At 37.6% G+C, this 27608-nt stretch overlaps 1 protein-coding gene across 1 annotated transcript in view; it reads left to right on the top strand.

The window, feature by feature from the left end:
- Window positions 1-26022, top strand: part of RNGTT (RNA guanylyltransferase and 5'-phosphatase) — a 174203-nt gene extending 148181 nt beyond the window's left edge. Inside the window, exons 14-15 of the mRNA XM_017825292.1 lie at window positions 20253-20376; window positions 23194-26022. Of these exons, the coding sequence (XP_017680781.1) occupies window positions 20253-20376; window positions 23194-23357 (288 nt within the window). The 3' untranslated portion in view covers window positions 23358-26022. The remainder of the gene's footprint in view (window positions 1-20252; window positions 20377-23193) is intronic.
- The last annotated feature ends 1586 nt before the right edge of the window (window positions 26023-27608 follow it).

Raw genomic sequence — 27608 nt, 5'->3', positions numbered from 1 at the left:
AATAGTATAAATAAAATAGTAATATATTGTATATATGTGCATTTATATTACAGTAAAAGCCAGCATACAGTGGGCATATTTATTCCTTATAGACATACTAAGGGGAAAAATATATAAAAAAAAAATCTAGCCTTGGAACTGGCGATGTAAACAGAAAGAGAATAGCTAGAAAATCTGCATTAGCACTGCAAAAAGTGAAGCAGTGATTTTGTATGCTCTCACAATTGCTGCCCCTAAGAACAAAATGTTAATGAGCTATAATTTATAAATTTTCTCTGTTCTGATGGATCAGTTCCCATTTTGCTTTTTGTCATGATTATGCCTATGAATTCAGTTTAAAAAATTGTTCTTTGTAAAGCATGTGGTGTTCCATAGAAGTCCACAGAATTAGGAAGATTACCTCTGTAGTTTTCTGTTGCTGCCAATAAGATAGAATAATTGGTGCTTGGTTTTGGACTATGTTTTTTTTTTGTGGGGACAGCTTTTGTTATTTCAGCTCCTAGTAGGTTTTTTTTGAAAATCAATCCAAGTTTGTTCTTGCTAAGCATAGGGTAAATGAAGCCTTCTGGGAAGGTTAAAATAGCTAATTGATTGTAGATCTTAATTTATTGAGGGTTTTTGGTTTTCTATTTACCTCTAGATTAACTATGTAAGAAAAAAAAAAACTTAAAATGCTTTTAATGAGTATTGTAAAAATGAACAGATTGAAGCTTTTTAAGCCTTCCATTTCCTGGGCTTACAAATACATCCTAGCAATACAAAATCAGTATGATAATACCTCATTTCTCAAAAAGCTTAGAAAAACAAGTGCTGACAAAGGAGCCTTGACAAGTTCAGGAGTGGCAAATTCAGGGTTGTGAATCAGGGACAGAGTGAGCTGGAGCCTTAAGTGGTTACGCAGCAGCTCTGCAGAGAAGCATCCCAAGGTCCCAGTGGCTACAAACTGAATACAAGCCAACCACGTGCCCTTGCACTGGTAAAGGCCAACCACACCTTGGGTTGTCTTAGCCAGAACATTGCCAGCAGGCTGAGGAAGGTCGCTGTTCTCTGCTCAAATGTTCGTGAGAGTCGTGTGGGGTAACCGTCCACTGCTCTGGGCTCCCTGGTACACGAAAAGTCACCCTGCTGGAGTGATTCCTGTGGGGGTTGGGATGAAGCATAGAGCATTTGGCCTATGAGGAGAGGTTAAAGAAACTGGGGTTGTTTAGAAGAGAACGGTAGAGGGGGGGACTTATTGCAGTCCTCCATCACCTGAAATGAAATGGCAGAAAAAAAGAGCCAGACACTTCTCAGAGAGGCTTGGGGAAGGACAAGTGGGAAAATTCCAGGAAAAAAATTTCACAGTGAGGTTATTTGGGCGCAGCAGCAGGTTGCCTGAAGACACCATAAAATCTCTGATTGAAAATCATGAAGATTTTCAAAATTTAACAGGAAAAGACCCTCAGCAACCTGACTCATCCTTGAAGTTAATTCAGCTGAGAGCAGGAGGCTGGATTGGGTGATGGCTGGGTGGCCCTTCTTACTTGAATTTTTCAGGCTCTGTGACATTTTAGAGTACAACCAGTCACGGCTGTGAGACTTAACTAGTTCATAAGGATATATAAAACTGCATAATGTATTGTGTTTATCGGGAAACTGTACAGTTGGATGTTTCTGAGTCTCTGCTGTTACTGATTGCACAGAGCTTTATTTCAGTCTGTAAAACTAACATACAGTATTCCAGTCAGTTCTTCCTTATCTTTTCCTATGGCTGTGAGCACAACTTACATTATACAAGGCTTTCAGTACTTCCATTCTTAGTATCTTGCCTTTTTTTTCTTGTTAAATGTTTACCTTAAAAGTGCTTGTTTTCCTCATAATACAAAACATATGAAAAGATGCATCTTTATTTTCCATTAAGAGGTAGAATTGCATTATATACCAGAGATGCTATGGTCCTCTTTCAAAGAACATGCTGTTGTTTTCTTCACTAAAATATTAATTTAGAAGAAAAAAAGATGTGTTTTTTTTAATTTGAAGTCATTCTTCAGCTGTTTTCCTGTAATGACAGTATGGATTTTTTAATGGAGCATGTGGTAATATATTAAGAATAAAGCATCTCTGGCTTAAACTAAAAATTTGTGAGTCTAACTGGAACTGAGAGAAGCTGATGTTCTCAGGAATGTTTCTAAAACTTCAGAGGTTTATAGACTGTTCAGAGCCATATAACTAATTTTAAAACAATGATAACAAAGAAGAAAAGAAATTGTAAGTGGCAGCAATGGCTTCATTAGTAGCAAAGCTCAGGAGTTAACAGGCTGGAAGAAGAACAGCCAGTGCTGCTCTTGGGTAGCTGTTGGATGTAAACAAGCTGAGAGACTCTGTAAATGCATGAAATGGGGTGTAACTCTTGTGCACGAGTAAGGGAAGACTAACTAAACTTGCATATGTGCTGGGAAGTCACAGTCATCCTATGTAACATTCACACCTTCCCTTCCCCTCCAGTCCTGTCTGCTGCCCATTCGAGCAGCAATACTGATCTACTATGACTCTTAGGGAAAGCCTCCAAAGTTAATCCCTGAGACCATTCCTATTTTCTTCTTCGGTTCTTTTGGTTAGGGTACTTCTGTCATAATACCAATGATTAAGCCAAAAAGCAATTTTTTATCACATTAGAGATGGTTGATTTGGAGTTTCCCATTTCCTTTCATTTGATAAATAATGAGATTTGAAACCAGCAGTAGCTAATATGTGTGCCGTCAGACTTTAGTTTTCATTATTTTCTTTTTTTGTCCCAGCATTCCTTTGTCTTGAATTCATTTGCTTTCTTACCTTCCTAGTAATTTTCCAAGTATTTACTGTTGAGCCCCTACAGACACCATTCTGAGAGGCATAGTCATACTGAAAACTGTATTTTCAAAGTGATAAGCAGATTGTGCTTGTGGTAGGTTTTGTGGGCCCAGTGGTATGAAAGGATACTGTGATGAATGCGAGCAATAGGACATGCAGATTATGTCTCATTAAAATAACACATTAACGGACAGTTTATTTTCCATATTGAAGAGACAGCAAAACAAAAGGCTTAAGCTCTGTCTCTGAACCATAAAGTTATTGCTTACTACCAAGTAAAAATTGCTGAGAAAGATCCTGAGAATGAGAGGTTTGTTTTAGCAATAAATGAGCATAGATATTGCAGATATTTCTCATCTGCATTGCATTGAGCCTTCGTACTTGTCACAGTGGAATAACTGATCAGGTCATTGTAAAACTGCCAGATTTCTTGTGATGTAGTGCAAGTTGTGCTTTGCTATTGTCCTCGTCCTCTTTGTCACATTGTTCTTTCCTCAGGCTTCAGTGTTTGAGAGTGTTCTGGCTCCCGTATGTGGGTGATTTGGGGCTGGCACCATCTTTTATTTTACTTTCTTATGTTTTATAAAAATCATCTGGCAGAGAGAATGATTTGTCCATGATGATTTTAAGCTCTTGAACATGGTAATTTGTTGCTGCAGCTGTTCCTGTGTTATAACTGCATTGTCAAACCTGGTTTGGGTGTGCCTCTGCACATAGAGAGCATAATTTGTTCTGAGTAATTGAGGATACCTTGATGACAACAGCTGTTTGTGGGGCCAGCTCCTGTGCTTGACTGAGTGGCAACAGGGACTGTTTTTTCCTTTGATGTAGACATCCCCACGCTTAGTTTCCATAAATGTGATTGCATTTGCATTTTCTTTTTACTAGAAGACTGTACTTAAACAGTATAGCAGTGTGCTCGAGCTTCCTGGAGTTTTAGGCAATTTAGGAAATTCGTAGATAATTGTCTTCTCAGACGAAGAAGTGTCTTAAAGTTGCATGTCTTATTGTTTCCTTCAGAAATTTCATGTCATGTTTGTGATCATAATTGCTCTTTATTAATCTGTTCTGATTTTTGAAATAATTCTTCATATTTTCTTTCTGTATCAGAGGCTTTAGTTGGTAGTGGAGGCAAGTGAAATAAAGGCAGTAGAATGGATAACATCAAAGAGAAAGAATAGATACAAAAAATAGATCCTAAATCAAATTATAAAAATCTGACCCTGTTAGAAATTTATTCTAATCAAAAGAGACAATGAAAGACACATTTTAGGCCTTTTTTAACCATTTCTTAGTTGTTTATTGTTTTAAAGTATGAGAACACCAGTGAAGATCAGGCTTGAAGGGGAAAAGAAAGCAAATTATTATTGTACAGTTTGTAGGCAGAGTATATCTAAATTTATTAAGCTTTTTAGAAGTGAATTATTTTGAATCTGAACTGAAGAAATGAGATTGAACTTGATGAATGAGCTTGAACATGTAGTACCTTTGCGAAATGCAGATGATAACGTCTTTAAAATAAATTACTCATGAATAAATCAAGATGTTGAAGTTGCAAAGGATGAGAGGTGGTATAACAGGGAAATTCTTTGACTAGGAAATTGTTTCTGAGACCTTTCTTTATAGTATATATAAAATGCATAGTGAATATCGTGGAATATTTTAAATGTCAGATACTGATAAGATTGGAGAAAAACAGTTGATGGCAAAAATTATCGTATTGAAAGGTACTGTGCTGGCTTAGGGCTAGTAAAAGGCAAATGCAGATTAAATTTAGATAAATGAAAAAGAATAGAATTGCAAACAATAACACAGAAGGTAGAAGAAATATCAAATGAGATAATTATGCAGGACATCAGCTTTGAAAGGAAAAGGGGTTGTGGATAATATCCTGTCTCATTAGAATAACTATAAAGAAGGATAGTCACATGAACTAATTTCAGCCACCACAGACCCCACAGGCTCCTTGTATAGGCGGTGGAAGACAGTTGAATCCAGAGGTGAATCTGGGAACCTCTAAGGAAAGAGCATGATGGTTGCCTCACTGAGTCTTTTAAATTGCTTTATAGAGGTGCCAGTCTTTCTCTGTGGATTACATACAGAAACTAGCTCCTTAATCTTAAATAACTAAAATAATGGTGCAAATAGTCGTCTTGCCATTCTCTCTGGATTTTTTTAATTATGAGATTAAAGGCTGGAGTAAAACCAAATTCTTATTGTACAGCTGTTTTAACTGCAAGTGAGCATTTCCAGTATAGTATTCCCCACAGACAAGCACTGTGGCTTAATTGTCACTTCAGCTACTGGTAATTGATTTTCAGATATCTAATTTTTCCACCGTTTCTATCCTCAAACAGAATCTTTAAAACTGGATAAGTCCTACAAGCTTAGGCTCCATTAGACCTCTGATGAGAAAGTTGGTTGCTCTTATAGAAGCTTAGCAAATAAGGAGGAAGGTGGAACTAAAATAGATGGTGCCCTTGAAAGGCTGGCCTGTAGGCAAAACGATGGGATTCCGTACTAGTAAAAGTAGAAGGATGCTGATCTCCTACCCAAGGAAATGCTGAATAACATGTGCACAGTTCAAAGAATGCCCTTGATACCTAAGAAAGCAGTAATCCTAGGGGAAAATGAAGCTGTACACAGACAGTAAATCAGGTAAGATTATTTCTTGTTGCATTCTTAATTTGTTTTTCTATTTGTATAATTTACAGTGAAATACTTAAATTATTTCTTCATCAAACTAGGTTTCATAATTCTCATGGCAAGAGTCACATATACCTCTGCTTGGAAGAACTCCAGAATGATTTTAGTATTGGTAAAGTTTCACATTTGAGAGAGAAATATATATTAAAACTCAATTGAATAATAGTGATGCAGTATCTTGTTATATAATATTCAACAAAGCCATTATTTATTTACTTTTTGTTTGACAACAGTAAAACCACTGCAGTTTTATCTTCCTAGCATAAAGTGAGAATAAAAGTGAAGAACAATAGAGCTCAGTGGTGCTATTATATTTCAACAAATTGAAGTTTTCAAAATGCCACTTCTGCTTCTCACCAAAGGAAAAGAAGGTTGATTGTAGAGACAATAGCATGTTATATCTTTGGGAAAAATAGTTGAAAAAGATTTGAAAAGATCAGAGATGCAGCAGCATTGTTAGGACCATTGTGCAGACACTTTATTTGTATTGCTGAGAACTGTAGATGTTTTCATTTACTGGGAAGGGAACTGTAAATATGCAACATTGCTTTTTATGTTGCTAACTTCAGTGAGTTACTGTTTAATTGGTATACAGAAAAATTTCTGCCGATGACTTTACAACCAAATGCTATAATGAAATGTCACTTCTTTTAAAAAAATGTTACTTTCCCTTGGTTAGCTGAAGTACTAAATCCATTTTGGTAAATGAATCTATTGATTTTTAGCTTAATGTGTTGTAATAAAAAATATTTGAGTATGTTCTCAGTGGTAGATTCACAAAATGCTGTGCTGGATTCTGTATGGCCAATGATGTGAGATTTTTGTCTATTTTTCATGCATGAAGTAGAGAAGTCAGCATTGGTACAGAACAGAAGTAATGACCTGGGTTCTGCTGGAAGACAATTGTCTCACTTAAAACTCTGCAGAAGTCATCCGCAGACTCTTTCCTTGAGTCAGCCAAGACCCTAAGAGTGCTCCAACTGGGAGGGAGTCAGGCTACAGCAAAACAGTGCTGTTGAGCCCCTTGATCCAGCTGCAAGGACTCAAGACACTCTTCTAGTGGTGATTAATACTGACCATAGTCCTCACTGCCTTGAGGAGCTGCCCATTACCTGTGTATTAATGCTGCACCACGCGAGAAATAAAATGCCTGATTAGTGTCGTATGTTAACTACCCAGTTGTAATTTAACCATGATGCAGACAAGTGCAACCCAGCTTCTGCTTCATTTCATTAGTGGGTCATAGTTAGCCATGCTTGATTGGTGACCATTGGAGGAGTAGATTAACTATGTGTTGTAGCATTTCTTTTAAACCCATGTGGGATGTAGGGAACAGTCTGGTCTATAGTAGAAGCAATGTAAAGGAATAGGAAAAAGAAGAATATTCAGATTTAGAGACAAGTATGTTTTTGTTCTTTTAGACAATAATGCAAGATACAACTACTGCATTTTACTACATCATTACATTCTTTTTCCACCTGTTACACTTTAGATGCCATTAATGCCTAGAAAGAGGTTTCAGAGTATTTTAACTTTGGTACAAGGAAAACAAAGGATGTGTCTGATTAATTTAGAAGGACATTTATAGATCAGTGAGTCAGAGGTTTTGGATTTACAATACTAAAGTTAACACTAATGCAAACACTAAAGCAAACAGACCCTGAATTACTTAATTACTAGCTTGTTAATATTTCATTCAGAACTTAAAGGAAAAAAATCTGTAATTAGTAATTAGTGCTAGCAGTTATAGCAGGAAACTACAAGCCAAGGCTTTCTGTTTCAGTTCATGAATTGCCCCAGCATGTGCACTCTTGCGTGCACTCTTGCTTGACAAATGAACTCTCTTTTACCTTGGGCTTTTCAACTGCAGAATTATGTATGTAAAGCTCTTTTATCTAAAGCAAGCTAATGAAGTTGGTTTAACATATAAGAAGACATTTGGAGATTATTGGGCAACAGGTTTACAGAGTTGCCATTACTGTTACCTGGTTTTTCTTTCTCTTTTCTTATCTCTTTCCATCACTCCTTATTCTTTTTAAAGAAGTGCCTTTAAGGATTTTTTTTTCCTGGCTGGAATTTTTGGTGTCACTGACTGGATCCAGAATGGGTTTATGAGGTTATTTGCAATGCTATGACAGAATGTGAAAAGCAAAACAAATGGTTTTGGCTGTATTTGTTAGGGAACTAAGGCTGTTTCAGTCCTGGCCCACAAGTGTAGCACTTGAGCAGAGTGCTCAAATTAAGCTTGAAATTTCAGAATGGGCCCATGCAGAAGGTCTTTGCAGGCTGCAGCTTTATGACAAGGGTTTTTTTGGACTGGTGATATGGTTAGAAAGCTCAAGACACTTTTCTTGGCTTTGCTTCCTTAGCTTTTGCAGGCTAAGTGGGTGAATTTTGTGAAATATAAACGAAGACTAAATGTTGTTGCTCCCTTATTTTGTTATTCATCTCCCATACAATAACAAAGTATATAGACAAAGCCATGAAAAGTGTGCTTATGTGCAGTGGGCTTTCCCAGATTTCCTATCTTTCAGGGCTTTGGCAGAACCAACTATCAAACCATTATTTCCTCTTATCAACGCTCACCTTGAAAGTTGCAATCTTGTTTGGCCAATTTTACACAAGTTTTTGTTTTACTGTCCTTATTGATTTGTTTAGAAACACTGCTGCCCAAACAGGCCAAGAAGTTTATAGGTTTCTCAGACCACATCTGGCAAAATCTGTTATATCCTCTGAAGCCAGTTGTGACTCTTCTGAGTCCAAGAATATTGTCCATTTTTCTGCCTTGTGATTACTGCAGTCTGTGCTGCTCCACTCCACATCCATTACTGTGGTGTCCTGGGAAATCTGGCTTCATAACTCTGCAGATTCATTAATAACAAGGATTGGAAAGGATGGAGGAGCTTGCAATGAAAGGTAAAGCAGTAAGAACCCCTTTATAGCCTGATTTACTGACAAATTATTGCCATTGATAGATTAGCCCTTGCTTACCTTTCTTTCAGCAGACTGACCTCATCAGCTGGCAGGCACTGTAAAACTGTTTGCAGTTTCAGAGCCACTATTAACTTCCCTGTCAAGCCCCTTCCATTCTATAACCCCACAATGATCAAGAAGACCTGTGTGCTTAGATTTTAGATTATAGGTCAGATTATACTTCACGTCTTTAATTGCTTTTGAAGAAGGAAAAAAGCTTTCTGTGTCTTAAGCCTCAAAGCCAGTTAGGCTTTGAAGTTTAAAGGAAACCATTCAAGAAAGGGGAGGGAGTTCAGGCCAGCTCAATGCTATAAAGGCAGCTGAGATGTGGGTTAAGGCAGTTGACTTTCACTGCAGCACTTGCTTTGATCAAAGCTAATTTTTGAAAGTCTGCATTAAGTCAGCAGCCATTAATCTTTTTGTTGTGGTATATTATCAGTAAGAAGAAAAAAGATTATTTTCCTTCTAATTGAAATCTTAAAAGGATGAAAAATCCCTAACATGACTTTTGCAGCTTTTTTCCCAACACATCTTTGCTTTATTATTTTTATGTCATAGCACTGCTGAGATGATTTTTGTTGTTGTTGTTGTTGTTGTTATTGTTGTTTGGGTCATCTTGGCTTTGTGTTTTGTATTATTGCAGTGTTTCGTCAAGGCATTTATCAGCTCTGTTATTCAAGTGGTTCTAACAGTTATGTAAAACTTATCCTATTAAAACTAATTAGCTACGAAAATGAGGACTGAGTCAGCAGGATTGTGAAGTCAAACCTTGGCAATCAGGTGTAAGAATGCCCCCTCAAAATGGCAGAGTTTTAAAAATCAATGTGGTTTGTCTTTTGTTGTCATCCTGTATTAGAAAAATCAAAGTTCATACTTTATTATTGTCGTGGGTTAAGCCAGCCAGCAGCCAAGCCCCACGCAGCCACTTGCTCACTCCCCCAGCCGCAGAATCTGTGAGAGAATCAGAACAATAAAAGGTAGAAAACTCGTGGGTTAGGATAAAGGAAATTTAATAGGAAAAGCAAAAGCCACGCACATGAGCAAAGCAAACCAAGGAATTAATTCACTGCTTCCCTTGGGCAGACAGGTATTCAGCCATCTCAAGGAGAGCAGGGCCCATCACATGTAATGGTGACTCAGGAAGGCAAACGCCATCACTCCAAACATACTCCCCTTTCCCTCTTCTTCCCCTGACTTTATATACTGAGCATGATGTCATATGGTCTGGAGATCCCTGTGGTCAGTTGGGGTCACCTGCCCTGGCTGTGTCTGCTCTCAACCTCCCATACACCCACAACCCTCTTGCCAGTGTGGCAGTACAAAAAGCAGAAAAGGCCTTGGCTCTATGTAAGCCCTGTGGAGCAATAGCAAAAACATCTCTATATTATGATCATTGCGTTCAGCACAAACCCAGAACACAGCCCCATAGTAGCCACTGTGAAGAAAATTAGCTCTACCCCAGTCAAAACTAGCACAATTATATAATGCAAATACAAACCCTGTAAATTTTGTTTAAAAATGTTATTCTGCCGCAAGAGACTTATGTGATTTTAAGATCTGATACTCTTCTAAAAAAACTCTTACACAGAGTGTATAAAAGTTATGATGAGCAAGACTGAGCTCTCCTCTCTGGCTCAACCCTTTGGTTCATAGGAGACTTGATTGATGACAAACCATTCAGTTTAGTGAAGTAGTGGGGGGTCATCAGAATTTCTATTTCCTACAAGTCCTGTAAATCTCTTTATGTTCTAGCATAGATTTATGAGTAACTAAGAATTGCCTCTGTAACTTACGACGAAAAAAATTTGCTATTTTTGGTAAATATGTTATAGACAAAAACTGAAACACATGTTAAATACAGGAGATTAAAAGCAAGTTTGCTTAGTTCTGGTCTTAGTTTATATACACATTCTCTCTGTACAATCTTCATGTTTTCAAGTATTAATAGGATTTCTAGATGTTGAAAACATTTATAAATTTATAATCTTTCTCCCTACCCCCATCTTTCTAATAATGCTTCCATAGCATGTTTAATAATTTACGTATCACTTAGATACCAGTATTTGATAAAGTTGGTATGCTAAATTCAGCTTCCAATGTTATTTTCCGTTGTTTGCCCGTGATAGTGCAAAATACAGAGTAAAATTTTGATTATATCTTTCTTAATGTTGTTATTCAGTAATGTTCTGAGGCAAAGAAATTTGAACCATGGGGGAAGCGGATCTGCTAACAAAACAGTTTGGGCTTTGTTAGGCAGTGAAGTAGACATATGAATATATTACATATGATTATCATAAAATTATGGCCTGGAAATTGAACAATCATGCTGCTGCATTTTAGACAGTACATTTATAATAAGCTGCAATGAAGTAAACGCTTTGAATGGATATAAGAAGAGGCATTACTTGGGATCACAAATGTATGTTCAATTCATGCTTTTGAAGCTCAATTTAACACAGCAAACAAATTTCCTTATAGTGTTGACACAGTTGTTCTCAGTAGTGAATTTTGATTTATGTAGAAAAAAACTTTAGGCATATCAAACTGGTTGTTTGGGATCTAAATGGAAGGAAGGAATATGATTCTTAATGGCTGTAATTTGAAAGCTGTATTTTGTTACCAGTAAAAGAGGGTTTGAAAGACTCACTTGCAATTATGTGATACTTTAGGTTCTACTTTAAATTTCTTTTGGTTTATTCTGATATCATTTAGCATCTTAGAAACCCATGGTTTCTAGGAACGTTACAGAAGCCAGATAAGAAATTACTAGACTTAGGTTTAGGGTCTGATCCTGATAACACTAGTGCAGGCTAATTGATCTTCTGAAGCTGCTCAAAGGAATGTAACTTACAAGATAAGAGTTCGTAGAGCTGGATCCTACATGAATAGCCATCAGATACTGTCTGAACTTGTAAAAGTAGTTTTTCCTCAGTTGACACAGGCTTCTGGGAAGCTCCTGATAGCCCAACCCTGTGGAGTCTCCCTCTAACCCATCCCTGGCAGTGTGACAGCAAATGACAGAATCCCTGTAGGGTGTAAGAAGTACAGGTAAAACAAGATTAATTTAGACTCCTACAATAGCAATAACTTGGGTACAGAGAACAGATTAAAAAGTCATGTGAGAAAGTACATTGTAAAATCTATGTGTGGTAAGCACAAACATTTGTCAGAAAAGCCATCCTTATCGAGCTGAGGTCCAATATCTGAAAGGCAGCAAATGTCAGAAAAACTTTTCATCCTATTCTGATACAATCATCTAGGGTCTCTTTCATTTATTTTGAGGTATAGAAATAGCGTTGCCAAGGTTTGTAAAATAGTGATAGTATTGCTTTGTCTTTGGAAGGTTTGTTTGGATTTCTACTGATAAATTATTAACGAGATCTCAGCTGCCCTGTGTCAGAAGATTTCTTGGTAGCATGACTGTAAATACCTGAGGGGTAATTAAGATTGGGTTTAGAGAACCTAATGGGGGGGTAAATGCTTTCCCTGTGGTGTGACCACAAACCATCTCTCTTCCCCATTTGCAAACTGAGAATAATAAGCTTTATGAAATTCATAATTTATGGATGAGCTAAGTGGTGTTTTCAAAGTGTATTCTTTAGTAGTGATGTGTAACTCTTGTCTCCTGGATCTTTTGTGTCTCATCATTCAGTGCTCCCTGTTTGGGGCTGGCACCCTTTTGCAAAAGCAGTCTGAGTAAAGTATAAATGAGGGTTAAGACTGGCTTTCACAAGCTTTTCACAAACAAGCAGGGGTACGGTCCTCAAAATGTATTAGGCTGTGAATAAAATATTTTCTTACGTAATCATTTATACATTATGATTTGCACCATATGTCCTATCTCTCTCTTCCCCTTAGACAAATACCCTCAAATTTCAGTACTGACCCCAGGGATTATTAGTGGCACAATTATTTATGATGTGCCAAATCCAAGGAGGCTGTCTTTGGCCTCTGCAGAGTTAACCCAGGTGCTTGCAGAGAAGCATTGTTTTTACCTCTACCTGCAAATTCATGAGTTGTTGTAGTGGTAAAGCAGTGTAAAGCAGGTGAAGCTCTGTTTGTGCCAAACATGTATCCTCTCTGCAATAAAGTCACACTGACAACTTGCTTTGAGAACTCTGTTGCTGCTCTCTTACTGCCTGGGTGTTTCTGTAGTTCTCCCGAGAGTTTCTTCCTGTTTCATCAGCATGCTCAGGGTCAGAATTACATGAGCTGCTTTTTAAATAAGACTTTATTTAAGAACTCATCACAGCAAAGGTGTGCCAATTTCACAACTCAGCACAGAATTCTTCCGTTTCTCAGTCTTTACAGGAGATGTGCAGAGATCTTTTTTTCTTTAATACAGAAACCTGTGATGATTAGGATGCCAGGGCAAGGGATATCGATCTAGGAGGACAGTCATTTATTACTTTGTTTCAGTGAAGTGTTCAAGATGTGTATGGACCCCTAAACCTCTGCTTACCATTCTTGATGATGATTAAAAGAAAACAGGATTTTTTAAAGCTTTAAAGTTCCCTCAGGAGTTAGGTGATGACAATGTCTAGCAGGCAGGTCAGCTGCTCTTTAAGTAATGTAGATGCCTGAGTTGTAATGCCCAAAAGTGTTCAGAGTTTGTTGGTTTGCTGTGGCAAATGGCTTTACCATTGAGTGAAAGAAGTATAAAAGTATAAAAAAACTATTACCCAGAAGAGTGGTCACTGAGCAAAACATTGGTGCAAACATATGTATATTACCACATCATGGTCTAAGCAGTTACCTGCTTTGTTGGAGATACCAGTGTTCTGCTGAAACATTAGTTTCTTACAGATAGTTGAAATGGTGTTGCAAGGTCAGGTGTACAGGAGACCTTCCAGGATACATTAAGAAATCTATTTCCAGCTGGCACTGAAAGTCATTAAACTTGCAATATCACTGATAAGAGGAAGGCTTTTTATTTCTGATGTTTCCATCAGTCAGTTGTCAGGAAAACCCCAGGACTCCAACCCATTTTATGTATCAGAAAACAGTATCCATATTTTAAATTACTACATGTAAGAATGAGAGATTCTTTGAGAAAATATTATACATTAAAAAGAAAGACTAAATCATGAACTAAGAGCGCTAGACACTGGAAGTCAAATATAAAAAAAAAAAAAAATCCACAATTTTAAAAAGCCTCATTCTCACGATTTTGAAACATGATTTTTCTTTTTGGCTTTTCCCCTGATTTTGCAGTGCTTGGTGTTAGCATTGTGGTTTAATTAGGCATGAACAAAAATGCTAAAATTTTTATATTTCTTAATGTTCCTTTTCAGGAATGACATCTCAAAATTGGAGCATTTCCATTTCCTATGTACACAAGAAGCAATGTAGTTACACTTAGAAGGCCTCATTAATGTTAAATAACCATATCAACTGCATTGTGTTTACCCAAGCTGATAACCATTTGTTGGGTAATATATTACTTAAAAGGAAACACAATCAGTCTGTTTAGTTTAGCAACAAGTCTATGGTTTTGGTAAAATAATCTCTTGAATCATATTAAGAAATAGATGTTAAGCTGCATTACAGAATCTGTTTGGGCTTGAACAAAAATGCAAAGCAGATTAATTTATTAGCTTTGTCCAGTCTACAGTATTCATATTTATGGTTCAGTGTACACTAATGATGTAAACAGGCATTTAATAACTATCTCTTATATTTTTATCTTCTTTGAGAAGTTTGACTGTGAAAAACATGTTAAGGGATACTTTATGTGAGTTAGGAAAAAAGTTCTTTAAAAGTATCTGAACAAACTGTGCAATAATTAGGAAGAAGCACTGAATGAACAACTTGGAGTCTGTGTTCCGTGCTGCCCTATGCCCTGTAAGTGTTCAGGGCTCTCATAACTGCATGATCTTGCTTTGAATTTGGCTTGTCTTTTTATCTTCAGAAGCTGTTTATTTTGTTACTGCTGCTTCTTTATTTTTTCTGTCTCCATTCTATTCCTTCAGAAGTCTTGACCCCTCTTGTTTTCCCTCAAATTCCCATGTAATACTTCTTTTTGTTCCCTGGCTGTTGTGATTGCATCTTCTTGATCTTCAGATGTTGCCCTTACTTTTGAGGAATCATAGTACCAGTGGGCAGCTTAATTCTCTCTGTTGTCTCAGGCATTCCACATCACTGGAGAAGTTTGGAAATAAAGTCTATAGTACTTTGCAGTTGTGGGCAGTCACAGCATTGAAGACTAACGCAGAAATCAGGATTTGAGATATGCTGCTAGAGAGGATTTATTTTCTATTCTGTCATTTGTGGGTGAATGTATCCCAATACCCTCAGGACAAGGAGCTCACAAATGTCATGGTTTTGGATAGTTCTTAGAAAAGCGTGGTTTAATTTTTGCAGGGTGGCCTACTAGGGGAAGTGTTGGACTTCAGTTCTCCTGCAATAGGAGACTGGGAAGCATCCAAAAGGCTTTTCCCTCATGACCACACAGCTGATCATTTTGGGATGTGCTACTTTCACTTGTTTGTTTGATTTGGCTGTGAGAATGTATCTTAATGGAGAAAATATAGTTATGATATCAGAGAGAGGAAGAATTATTTTCTGGGCCTTATGTAGCAGCTCTAAACTTTTCTCCCCTCCAGGCATCGGAAGTTGTTTTTAAAAACAGAAACCAAACAGTTTGTGTACTTGAGCATATAAAAAAGAAGTGCCTTCATTGCACATGCCAGCTATAAAAAGAAAAGGCAGATTTTTCTTAGAAAATAGAAAGCCATTACATTTAGAATGTGTCTTTCCTGTGTGTTATAGTTCCCTTTATTTTTTAATTCTGTATTTAGAAATAAAGATCTTTTTAATTTCACAAGATTTCAACTGCTGCCTTCACTCATTTGTTCTCTCTTGGAAGTTAACATTTTCTGTGTCTACTATTATGATCTTCTGGGATCTTAGAAATGGGCTTATGACTAGGGATGTGGAATAAGAATAGAAATAGGTGAATCGAAGAACATTTTTCTTTCTATAAATGTTTGGTAATAGAGGGGAAAGTGCAGCAAAAAGGCATTTAAAGAAAGAAAGCATTTGAAATAGAATGTTTTAAGATTTTGCTTACAAACATCACTTTCTTGATAGGGAATTATTTACTAAGCTAAAATAATTTCAATTGCTTTGAAAAAACCCTGTGTATGGAAACATAGAGCTTCTTTCAGCCACGTCTTTGTTTATTTAAAAGTTTATCTCCATTTTTCCTTCTGAAGAACTCGGATATGGGGAAGGTAGATGTATTTGTAAAGTTTAAACTTGCCCATTGTAGACGTGCTTTCTGAAATACTAACTGAATTACCTTAAAATCTAAATTTTTATTGTCAATATCCCTTATGTAAAGTAGCAGCTTGCCCAGGAATTTCATTCTCCTTTGGGATTAAGGAGAATGGAATGATGGACCAGGTCTAATGATCAGGTGCACTATGGAGATACACAGAAAAGTGTCAGCAGAGTAGTAGCTGGTAGTCAGCAGAGATAATGCAGGCATGTTTAGAAGACTAGAGCTAACTACATTCAATAGAAATGATTTCTTCTCTTTTTCAGCAGGATATATTGTTGGGGTTTTTTTCACATTTTGCTCTAAATTACCATGAAATGTGACTGCATGTTGTTACTCATCTCAAAAAGACTCCATTATTCAACCAGGCAAGATAATTTGAGATGGGTTAGATATTTTACTTTTTTAATATATTTTGAATTTCTTTCAGAACATAGGGGATGGAAGGAGACTGGAAAATGGGAGATTTCCTAAGCCTTGAGTGTCATCATTTTTAGAAAAAGAATTAAGCTTACCCCACTGAAGTTTTTCCTAGTGAATGGCCCAGATGATGATACCAGTGGGAAGCCTTTCTCAGCAGGGAGCAGAAGATAGCTGTTATCTTCATGTACTCTGACATTCTTAGGCAATGTCTTGTATTACATCCAGTCTGATTTGATAATGAACTATTGCTGAAATGGGGATGCAGCTCAAGCCCGGTTTTTTCCAATCACATTGCACAATCTAGCAGTAATGTAGTGAATAAGCTTCCAAGAGGACGCTCATCTGTATTTTTGGAAATTATTTCTGTTGTGCAAATAGGCTGGCTCTTGATAATTACATCAAATACAGGCAGGAACAGTGAACATTGCTATGCTGAGGAACAATTTCCTTCCTTTCGAAAAGAAAGTAGTGCACAGCTTGGTGTTTGTCCTTGCCCAGGATACAGTTGTTGCCCAGACCAATGATACTGTTCTGATGCACACCACCTCTGACAGCACTGTGACCAAGACCTGATCGTCTGGGCTTGTAATTCTGACTGGCTGTCCAAAAATAGGCTAAGGAATAAATATTTAATAAAGGCAGGCTCCATGGAGTCCTTAGTGTGTGGGAGTTTCCATCTTGAAATGGCTGAATGCTGGTTCAAGGCATTTTATCAACAGTGTGGCAGAAGCATCAGCACTGTACCAGAACTGAGAATAAGCTTTCTGGCTGAGAACAACCATCATTCCTAATTCACTTTCTGTGAAGCACTAGCTGGAGAAGTACTTCTTGGGAAGAGAAGTGATGGTGCACTATTCAAATAGTGCTATGGACTGTAATACTTTAGGGGAGAAGAAGGAATGAACTCCATACTGCAAAAGCAGAATCAAGAAGACATTGCCCTAAACAGTTCAGAATGAATTCCCAAAGGGAAGGAATTTCAAGACAGTTAGATTTGATGGCTCTCCTGTCTCACTTTGAAGCTGAAATACCAGAGAGTAGCATGTGCATAACAGGTAGATGTAAGGTGTGAGTTATGGATACAAGGATTGCTATGGGCTGGTTCAGTCCTGTGTATAAACAATACCTGTTTAGAAGTCTACTAGGATGCAATAGGGGAGGATGCAATAGGGGAAGAGTGTTTTTAATGCTGCAAAGTGTATTTTGCTCAGAATACTTGTAGTCTTAATCAAATGCCCAGCAGTTCCTAAAATGTTATTTAATAATACAATAAGTACCTTTACAAGACTAAGGTCACTTAACAAAGTATGTGGAAAAGTAGGTGCTGTATTTCTTCCTTTGTAAAGTAATTACTACAACTTGCAATTGTTAAAGATTGCAATCACCAGTTTTCTAAAGGGAAAATTCATTTAAGTCAATGCTTTGGCAGGTGTTCATATTTTGTGGAAAGATCTATCTTCCAGCTTGCTAATGAATGGCCAAGCAAGTCTCTCGATAGTTAATAATATTGCTTAATTGCCACAGTCAGATAAAGCTGCCATCTAATTTATTGCTATTCTGAACATCTGAACACTAGAAGAATGATAAGCCATGAGAAAGCCTTATGAGGTGGGTGGTTAGTGGAAGTCGTTGCCTGCAGTTTTATACATTTCTTTCTCTAGCAGATGATCTTTCTAACATTTCCCCCCTTTGGCTGAGAAATAGACATGTGGTCATGTCCCCCCCTGCTGCCCCCACTTCCAGTAAGCAGCTGTTTTCAAAATAATATTGTGGCAGTAAATCTGCATTATATGAGAAACTCTGGTTTAAACATGCTTCAAAATGGCTTTTTGTAGTCTGCTGGCTCGTGCTTTCTTCTTCCCAAGACCCCCCACGGTAGTGTTATCTCAGAAATGTCCTGAGAAGATATCAAGAAGTCTTCCCATTGGACTCTTTTAACCCCTTCCTATTGGTTGTTAACCCCTTCCTGCAACCTGTAATTGGTTACCCTGTGAATCCTCCTAACCCTAGAAATGTAATCCCCCCAACAATAAACTCACTTTTGCCTCCTCTCCACGTCCTGTGTGCTGTCTCTGTGGCTGCCATGGGACCGCGTGGGTGGGGGGAGGGGAGAGCACCTCTCCCCTCCAAACTCAGGACCTGAGGAAAGCCCTGGTGCTGGAGTTCCCCCTCCCTATCCACCTCAGCCGTCGGAAATGGTTCCTCAGATGGAAATGGAACTAGAACTGGTGCGCCCCACACCATGTGGGGAAAGAGATCCAGATAATATGTCTTCCCAAGGCACTGCTCAGCCAAGAGTTTCTTCCTGGGTTTATGTTTCCATAGTGTGCTAGAAAAGGATGTTGTGTTTTCTTGCATGCACCTAATGGAACATAAATGAATCCACAAATGTGTGTCAGTCAAACCTCTGGACTGTATATAGCTTTTCAGCAAGGATGGAAGAAGTACAGTGCTGTGCAGAATATGCTGCAAAGAGAAAGATTGCTGATCTTGGCAGTTGGCTGATTTCATCCAAGTGATCATCAGCAAAAGACACAAACTTCACTTAAGGAGTAAATGACTTGAGAAAAAAAAGCTCTTTGCAGGTGACAGAATGGATGAAGGAATAGTGTGTGACATGAAAACCTGAATCAAACTCTGTCAGTCCTGCAGTGGGACAGAACTCAGTTGTAAGCCAGTTTAACAAAATTTTCTTATAGTGCCGTGTTCACTTGACAAGTAAAATCCCAGTGCTTCCTGTCCAGGAGTGAACACAAGTATTCAGGGTAAATACCAAGAAGAATGTTAGGTTTCTCCTTATCAGATTAAGGATAAATCTTGTATATATGTATAGTACATACATAGTACTATGCCATATAGGAGGACTTTGTCCATGCTCAGGACTATTTCATTAATTACTTGGTTTTGTCTGGGAATTAATGGAAAAGAGATTCATGGGGTTTTCTACTGTATGTGCTATTAAGCTGTCTGGAGACAGTTATGGCCTTTTTCAAATCTGCATCCCTCTGACAGTAGTAAATTCCCGTGTCACCGCTCAGGAGCAAGTAGACAACAGAGGTGAAAAATTATGCTAATGAATTGCAATAACCTGTCCCTTTTTATGAGAGTGCTTATACATAAGATCCTGAATCCAAAGTGTTATATGTATTACCTTGTACAGCTTTTCATTGGTAAACTGTAGCAACTAAACACAGCTAGCAGTTAAATACAGCTTTGTACTGCTGAAGAGGCCCTTTGGAACAAAGTGAAGTATATGGGTAAAATTGTTAAAGCGTTAGATAGGGTTCTCAGGTTACCATGGTTACTTGAAAAATTTGCATTGTATCATAGATTATGATGCATAGGATGAAGTAACCAAAACAACTAGGAAGTCCAATGCATATAAACTACATTTCCAAACCACACAGCATTGACAAATAGAAAGACAGATAGCTCAGAATATTGGCTGCTGACAAATCTATGAATCAATGAAGGGAGGCCTGAAGGGGATTTAGAATATATGTCATTTGAAATCCTGCATTATTTTGGAGTTACAATATTAATTTTTACAGACAAATGAAAGGAAAAAAAGGAAAGAAAAGAAAAAACCTCAGTAATGATTTTCCCTAAGCTCTTTCTGGTGTTGAAATCTGACATTTGGCTGTGAGACCTTCAACAAAGAAGGTTGATGAAACATGGATAATACATTTCGTGCACTTAGGCTGGCAGTATCACTTATACTGGAAGCAGTTTATTCCCATGGAAACCTATTTGCATTTGGGCCAGAAGTGACTTTTTCCCCCTCTATTAGCACTACTGATGTTTTAGCATAATATAATTGCTTTATATTGACAGCAGATTCAAAAAGTATTTTTAAAATGTTGAGTAGCTGAGCATATGTATAATGGAGATGTAGTCTATGCAGTTTTTCTGTGCAGGATGGAGGCATGTTGCTGAAAAATGCAAGGCAGCTTTTGATCTTCTATTATTTATCCCTAGAAGAAAGAAAAAAAAATAGTTAAGATCTGTTTGTCCCAAACAATTTTTTTTTTTAATACAGGTGACAAAAGAACTGAAACAGTATGACAATAAAATTATAGAGTGCAAGTTTGAGAACAACAGCTGGGTTTTCATGCGACAGAGGATAGACAAAAGCTTTCCAAATGCCTACAGCACTGCCATGGGTGAGTAGAATAATTTGCTTTAAAATTTTCTCAGGCTGAAATTTTAAAGTTTTTTAACCCCGTTCTGGTTTAAGGAGGAAAGGCACTCTGTGTTCTCATTTCTAGTTTGAGTCCTGGCTTCCCAAAGTTATTATAGTAATGCCTCATTTTGCAAATGCTATGTCAGCATTAGCTTTTATATAGCACAAATCCTTTGGCTGCAGGGTTATTTGGGGAAGTCAATTAAACCAATACTCTGATTCAGTATTTAACAGATAACACAGAAGCAAGTGCCTAAGTCTTAGTGCCGACCCTTAGTAGAACTGCAAACACTTGAATAAAGACAACTTTAAATGGCAGGCCATGCCTTTTAAGTCAGAGCCAAGAAAGTTTGTATTTACAATAGCATTGCAACAGCAGTTAACTAGCTAACAAGTTAGCTAGTTGCTGGGATGTAGTGTAAACTGGCACACTCTGAGTGGCATTTGTTGAACAAAAAATCCACTAGAATTCCACCTCTATTTAAAATGCTAAAACCATTATTTGGAAGATGGGCTAGAAAATTAATAGGAGAAAAATGTCATCTTAGGTTTCAACAATAGTTGTAAAACAATGAAGAAGGAAAACAGATGGAAAGTGGGGTTATATCCCTGCAGAATTGTGAGACTTTTATGTTCATCTACCAAAAAGTATTTTCCCAAATACTGTAAATTAAATGATATTTACTTTCAGGTGAAGTGTAAGAGTTTGAGAAGTGTGTGCAAGGCTGAATAACAATAGTCATGCTGATGCTTAAATTTGTTTAGTTTCAAAATGAAATTTAATCACTTTTAAGACCACCCTAATTACTAGGGCATGCATAGATGATGTAGGATTTTCTCTGAACCCTTCTACTTGTATTTCTGCCTGAGCAGTGAGTAGATTTTCTTGAATAAACACAATGTGGTCATTTTGCCAGGAGATAAGAAATCTGTTGGCACCGTAGTGGACCTGCACAATGTAGCTGAAATGCTTGCGGAGTAGTCTTGTTGTAAAGGAGGAATGGGCCACAAAAAAGTACAACAACATCTCTTTGTGACCATGACCTAAATTTCTCTTCTCTGTTTCACCTTAGTGTTTTAATAGTTTGTTTTCCTTGGAGTGTTCTCTTCTTTGATGAGTAGCATATTCTTCTTTCCTTCATTCTTAAGAGCATATGTATCTGCCCCTTTTCTCTCCCTCATTTTCTCCATTTGCAGAGCAGTTATGTTATTCCTTTTTTCTGCCAAAATATAATGAACTTCCTAAAAATTAAAATTAAAAGAAAATGAAATGCTACAGAAAGAACTTTTTTGTGAGAAACATTTCAGTTTTTTCATAGGAATTTTCAAAACAGAAAGTTCTCTTTTGGCTTTAAATTTTCACTTTTGACCATTTATCAAAATTTCCAGAAGTTGTACTTTCTTATTTGAGACTTCCATTGTCCCCTTCTCTAGATCCTATCTCACCCATTTGCTTTTTCTTGATGAAAAATACTATTTATTTTTCCCTATGGTTGAAATATCAACAAAATAAGGATCTGTCTGTGTCTTACTTTTGGTCTTCGATACTTTCAAATTAAAAAGAGAAGGACTTTTTGAGTGATTAAACTAGGGCAGCCCTTAAAAGTTGATATAGATCTATACCAGCTGCCTTGTGGCACAAATTCTGTTCCTAAACTACTGGTAATCATAATGCTTTCCAAATGCTAAAGTCAAATACAACACAACTCTTAAAGCACCTTTTCACCAAAAATAATGAGATAATTATAAATAATATTAGGAAAGTGTTTTATTAATCATAAAGTAATCTTTTGAATGATTCTGGAATTCTGCAGGAAAGAGAGGAATGCTTTTGAGTCATTGTTATTTGTAACAATGCTATATTGTAAGTACATTTTAAGGAGTCTTAATGTTGTTTGGTACTCTAGGATGTCAGTAGATTGTTTTGCATGGAAATTGCATCTGTCCTTACATGCTATCAATTATCCTCTAATCATTTTGTGCTTTCTTCCAAAATAGTTGTAGGAATTTTTTTCTCCTTATTTTTCTCCTCTCCTTCTCTCGGGAGGATTAATTAGGGGCATATAAAGTTACATAGGAAAAGTATTAAAAATTTGTTTTAAGTGAAACAAGCCTTTTTATTTGTTCCATAAAGTCCAATGGGCCATTAGAAACTGTGACCTGGGCAGTCACGTTCAGTACTCCAGGGGTGCTTGTACATGTGTGCCTTGGCCACCACACAGCACCGTGGCCGCTTCTCCATCATATGGTCTGGTGTGCTAGACAGGCTGCTTGCTTGGTGTCAAGCTTCTCTGTCCCATGAAGGTATATAGGTTAAAAAAAAAAGGACTGTGCATTGCAGGTTTGTGGTATTTGTAGGATTTACTGGTGACAAAAAATAAGTTACCATAATTCAGAGGTTTTTGATAGTAGGCCTATCTTGTTTCTAGCTACTTGGATTTGATGCATATTTTAAAGCCATGTCTCACAAGGCCTTTGTTGCTGTTGCTTGCCTCAGTAGGAGGTCAGTTCTTGGTGGTTTTATAGTTGCTCCATGAAACCTTACATACACAGGCCTTTTGCTAGTTTTAGAAAGAGAGATTCCCATGAGCATAAGGCCCATGACACTGCTTTGCTCTCTGGGGGATAAAGCAGAGATTCGTGACTCCTGACACAACCATCTTGTGAAAGTGTGTGTTTAAGGCTGAATACTCGAGCCAGAATATGTTATTTATTTTGCAAAGAGGGGGTAAAATTACTGAAGTGCCAACTACCACAAATTGGTTTAGTAACTTGAGAATGTGCTCTTTGTTCCCAGCTGTATGCAACAGCATCCAGAATCCAGTCACGAAGGAGATGCTGTTTGAGTTCATTGACAGATGTGCAGCAGCTTCTCAAGGACAGACACGAAAACACAACCTTGATCCTGACACTGAACTTATGCCACCCCCACCACCCAAAAGGCCACGTACTATAACATAAGGCCATGGTCTCAGTGGATAGTGTGTTTACAGTTCTGCAGAAGGTGATATGCAAGTGTGAAGGCTGGAAAAAAAGAAATCTGAATTGCTGTAAATAATTGTGTGTGTTTTTTGAGTTTGGTTTTTGTTTTGTTTTGTTTTTCCAAATTCCACATACAAATGGACATTGTTTTGTAACTGCTAAATTCAACTGTACTTTATGGTATTTGAAGAATAAATTTCCAAAGGTTTAGACCAGAACCAAGTACAATGAAGTCAGTGGAAAGCTGCCTTGTTTATATATGGATCTCTTTTCACCTTTAATTTATAATGTCAGCAATCTGGAACTGAGGAAACATTGGGATGCTGTACTTTTTAGAAGCTGTATTTAAAAAAAGCAGAAGTGTTTTTTTACTATTGTTGTTCAACTGGTTGTGATTTGTCACCCATAGTATAACTGATCATAGTTTCCCTGTATTTCTGAGACTTGTGTTTAACAGCAAACAGCAATGTTGTTTGTGCTCTCTGTTGATTGAAAACTAAGCCGCCTTAGATCACTCTAATTTCAAAATTAGCTGGGTTTTCGTTGTTGAAATATTAAGAGGTGAATCCTTCTTGTAAATAGCATCCCTTTGAAAGGGAATGTGGTGGGTGTTTGCTTTTTCCCCATGTTTTTGAACCTAACGCCAAATGTATAGTGGGCTGATTTTAGCTTTGCCTTTTTAAGTTTATCTGTAGATGAGAAATATACCAAATCCTTAGTATTAAGGTCTCTGTTAAAGAGACTTTTTAGTACAGGGCTTAGTTCTCCACAGTGATACTATTGTAAATACTCCTAAAAAGTACACATCACTGTGATATGCAAGAATAATAAGCAGTGCTAATAATGATGTCTTGCATCCAGGCACAAAATGGCAGAAGAAATGCCAGGCAACTCCTTTGTAAAAGAGAAGGTAGTTTCAGTGGAAGAGAGCCACACTAAACCAGAGAGTCTCCTGGTTTAGGTAATTGCAGGACAAAAATAAGTCATTTGGGGGTGGTGGATGAGTGTCCCAGGGAACAGGACACTAATTTTCAAACGTGTGGTTGGCTGTCCTGTGGTACTGTGCTCATCCTCTGGCTGACTTTCTTTCTTATCAAATGAAGAAGCGCATGAATGCCTTGATGGCTTTTGTTGCAGCGCAGTGGCAGATGTTCATAATATGAATTTTGAGAAGCTGCCGTCTGGTTGTCTACAGGAGGAGTTGTTCTTTTCTGGGATTAATTGGAAACCAAATGCAGATTTTAAAGTTTACTGTACATTTATCAAGCAGGGATTGAATTGGCTCTTTGTATCATTTTCTTAGTGTGTGAGTCACCCATCCATCCATTCAGCAGTCTAATTAGTGAAGGTCATTGATTTGTTATAACTAAAATGCATTTCTGCTCAAATAAGCTTTCATGTTTGTAAGCAAAGTTTACTCCTGCATTTTTTTTTCTGTATGGAAACTTTACGACTATGCTTTGTGATGGCTTCCCTAGTTGTTTCAACCTGTTGTATAAATGCACACGGCATCATTTCGATGGCGTTCCTGGCTTCTCTTTCTGGGATATTCCATATGTGTTTTAGAGAACTGAAGGAGTTATATAAGTTACTTTTTATACTGTGATAAAACTTGAGGGGAAAATAATGTGTTCATCGAAGTTCTTTTTTTCAACTGTACATAGTTTCTGCACATTATCTATAGAAAAATATTAAATCACCTATGCAAGGTTGCAAAATGATCTCTTAAAAAAAGAGCCTTATTAATTTGATGTGAAAACCTATGCATCCTCTGTGCATCTTGCATTGAAACACACAGTCAATTATTTCTTTACTCAGTATAAATAATTTCCCGCAAATTATACTTGTCATTCAGATTGTCATAACATACACTTTGTCACTGATCTTCATGGCTTATGGCAGTTGCAATGTGTATGATGATTCTAGCCTTCTCTGTGAGGTTAGGACATTTCATTTTTGTAGGGATGTGTCTGGGTTATTTCCGTCTTTCTCCTTCCCAGCCCTTGCATCTTGTATTTCAACAAGACCTGGCTTCTGGTTTATCTTTTTTTTCCAGACCTGCAGCACTGCAAGCTGTCTTCCATGTGCATTCCACCAAGTCCATGAATGTGTTGTGGCCCTTGTATTTTGAAAGTATCTTTTTTTATACTCTCAGCTTGAAATGGATATTTTGGAAGAGTAATGACTCTGAGAAGGTTTAGAGCTCCATATGCACGTTGGATTGTCAAACTTTTCTTGCACTGTGACCTGTAGCTTTTTAGAGAGGTCAATTGCCTTTGCTTTTCTGGAAGAGGAAGCTCCTGAGGAGGAGTTGAATGAAGAACCTGGTGAAAACAAATAGACTTTCACTTGGACCAGGTGGGTTTAATGCTGTGAGAAACACAAACGTCCTTTCTCTGTTACTAGATATTCAAGAGATTGAAGCTAAAAAAGCAAAGAAGAATCTGTGCCAGGAAAATAACGATGACAAAAAAAACCCCCTAACTTGTCTATTCTTTGGTGTACAGCATGAATTCATCCACTGTTTTGTCATTTGCTAAATATATAATTAAAATTTGGATTCAGTGGAGTTTCCAAAAGATATAAGTACATTCCTCTACAAACCATGTATTAAGTATTTTAATAAAGTCAATGGTTTAAAATACTTTTCCTAAAGATGTGTTTGCTTTTGATGCCTGCGCTTTCCTGGTACCAGTGCAAGCCCCAGGATACCACAGTGTTATTGCTATTGCTGTTCTGTCCTCCAAGAAAATGAACCACACTTTTCAGAGGTCAGTGGCTTTTCTCTCAGGTAGGAGCCCCCCTCCGGTGGTGGCCATGATCCATTATGCCATTTTTAAGTACAATTTGCTCTTCCTGGAACTAGAACCAGAAAGAAACCAAATGGTGCCTGAAGTAACTATTTTATCACAGGCTAATGTTATGTAGCTTATCCATTCAGTGTTAAATGCAGCTGCATGAAAAAGTTGTGCAAGAGGTCTGCACAAGTCTTCCCTGATGATTTATCATTCAGCATGACCCTAGAGCTGGTAGCCCACCTACCTGGACCAACTCCTGGATTCGAGTTGTAATAAGGCAGTTTCCTTTTTCAGGTTGTAACTGTCTAGCTGGCATTTTTCAGGAACTAAAAAGCCCATCTTGATTTTTGAAATTTCCATCTAAGATCCCACTTCCACTCCTGGTATGTTCTTGTTACGTGAGCAATTCTTGTGGTGCTTGTCTCAACCATCTCTGACTTTACAGTGTTTGAGTGCAAACGCAAACCAGATCTGGCATTTGAGCATGCCAGGAGAGGTATGGTAACTTCTCTAACCCCTCCTCAGTGCTCCTCTCCGTATGCTTTAAGGAAGGAGGTTGATGCGCTCGTGCCAGTGCGTCACATTGTGTAGTTTGTGTTGGCTTGCATGTTCTCTGGAGCAGTCCTTCAGAATTCCCACTTTTCTGCATGGCAGTTCCCTGGTTCTGTGCCTGAGAGGTGTGACTTTATATTCTCATGATATGTAGGGCTTAATTGTCTCTTACGACCTCAGAGTATTCACAAAGGTGATGGCACAGCAAGCTGATTTCCTAGGATTCATCTATAGAATGAGAGCCGAAGTCAGGTTTGTTTCTCTTGCATGTCTCCTGCAGATTTCTGTCTGTCCCACAGTACTTCCCCTCAATTCTTTTTCAATGAATATGATGTATCATTTTATGTTACTCCCCTGTTCTATTAGGATTTTGTTGTCAAAGTGTTATATATTTTTATTTAGGGTAAATTTCCATAGCGTCCAAATTCTTGCAGTAGTCAGTTAAATTTATAAGGTCATTAAAAATATCCAATTAGTTGGTCGAGCTACTTATTTTCCATTTATTATATTACTTTCCTTTGGACCTCTAATCAAATCCTAAATCCAAGCAATTCTGTTAGTTTGAGTGGGAGTAACATTTGGCTGAAATGCCTTAAAAGTAGCCAGACTGCTTTCCTCCTACACTACAGTGCAAGGTTTGATCTCACCTTGCCTGGGATCTGCTGCACCTTCAAAGGCTCACAAACCCTGCAGGGGTTAGATTTCACCTGTATCCCTCTGTTTTCAGTGTCAAATTTCTACCCTCTGCTTACAGCATAGTTCTTCAAGCTTGTGTTGCTCCATTACACCTACCTGTCTGCTTTTCCAATTGTCCCACCATCAGATGTGAGACTAAGAGAAACCTGTTCCCTGTGGCTGACCCTCCCTTCATGTTCTTTGA

This window comes from Lepidothrix coronata, unplaced genomic scaffold (assembly GCF_001604755.1).
Source record: "Lepidothrix coronata isolate B3197 unplaced genomic scaffold, Lepidothrix_coronata-1.0 Scaffold4, whole genome shotgun sequence".
NCBI classification, from domain to species: domain Eukaryota; kingdom Metazoa; phylum Chordata; class Aves; order Passeriformes; family Pipridae; genus Lepidothrix; species Lepidothrix coronata.
This window is presented reverse-complemented; position numbering and strand designations above follow the sequence as displayed.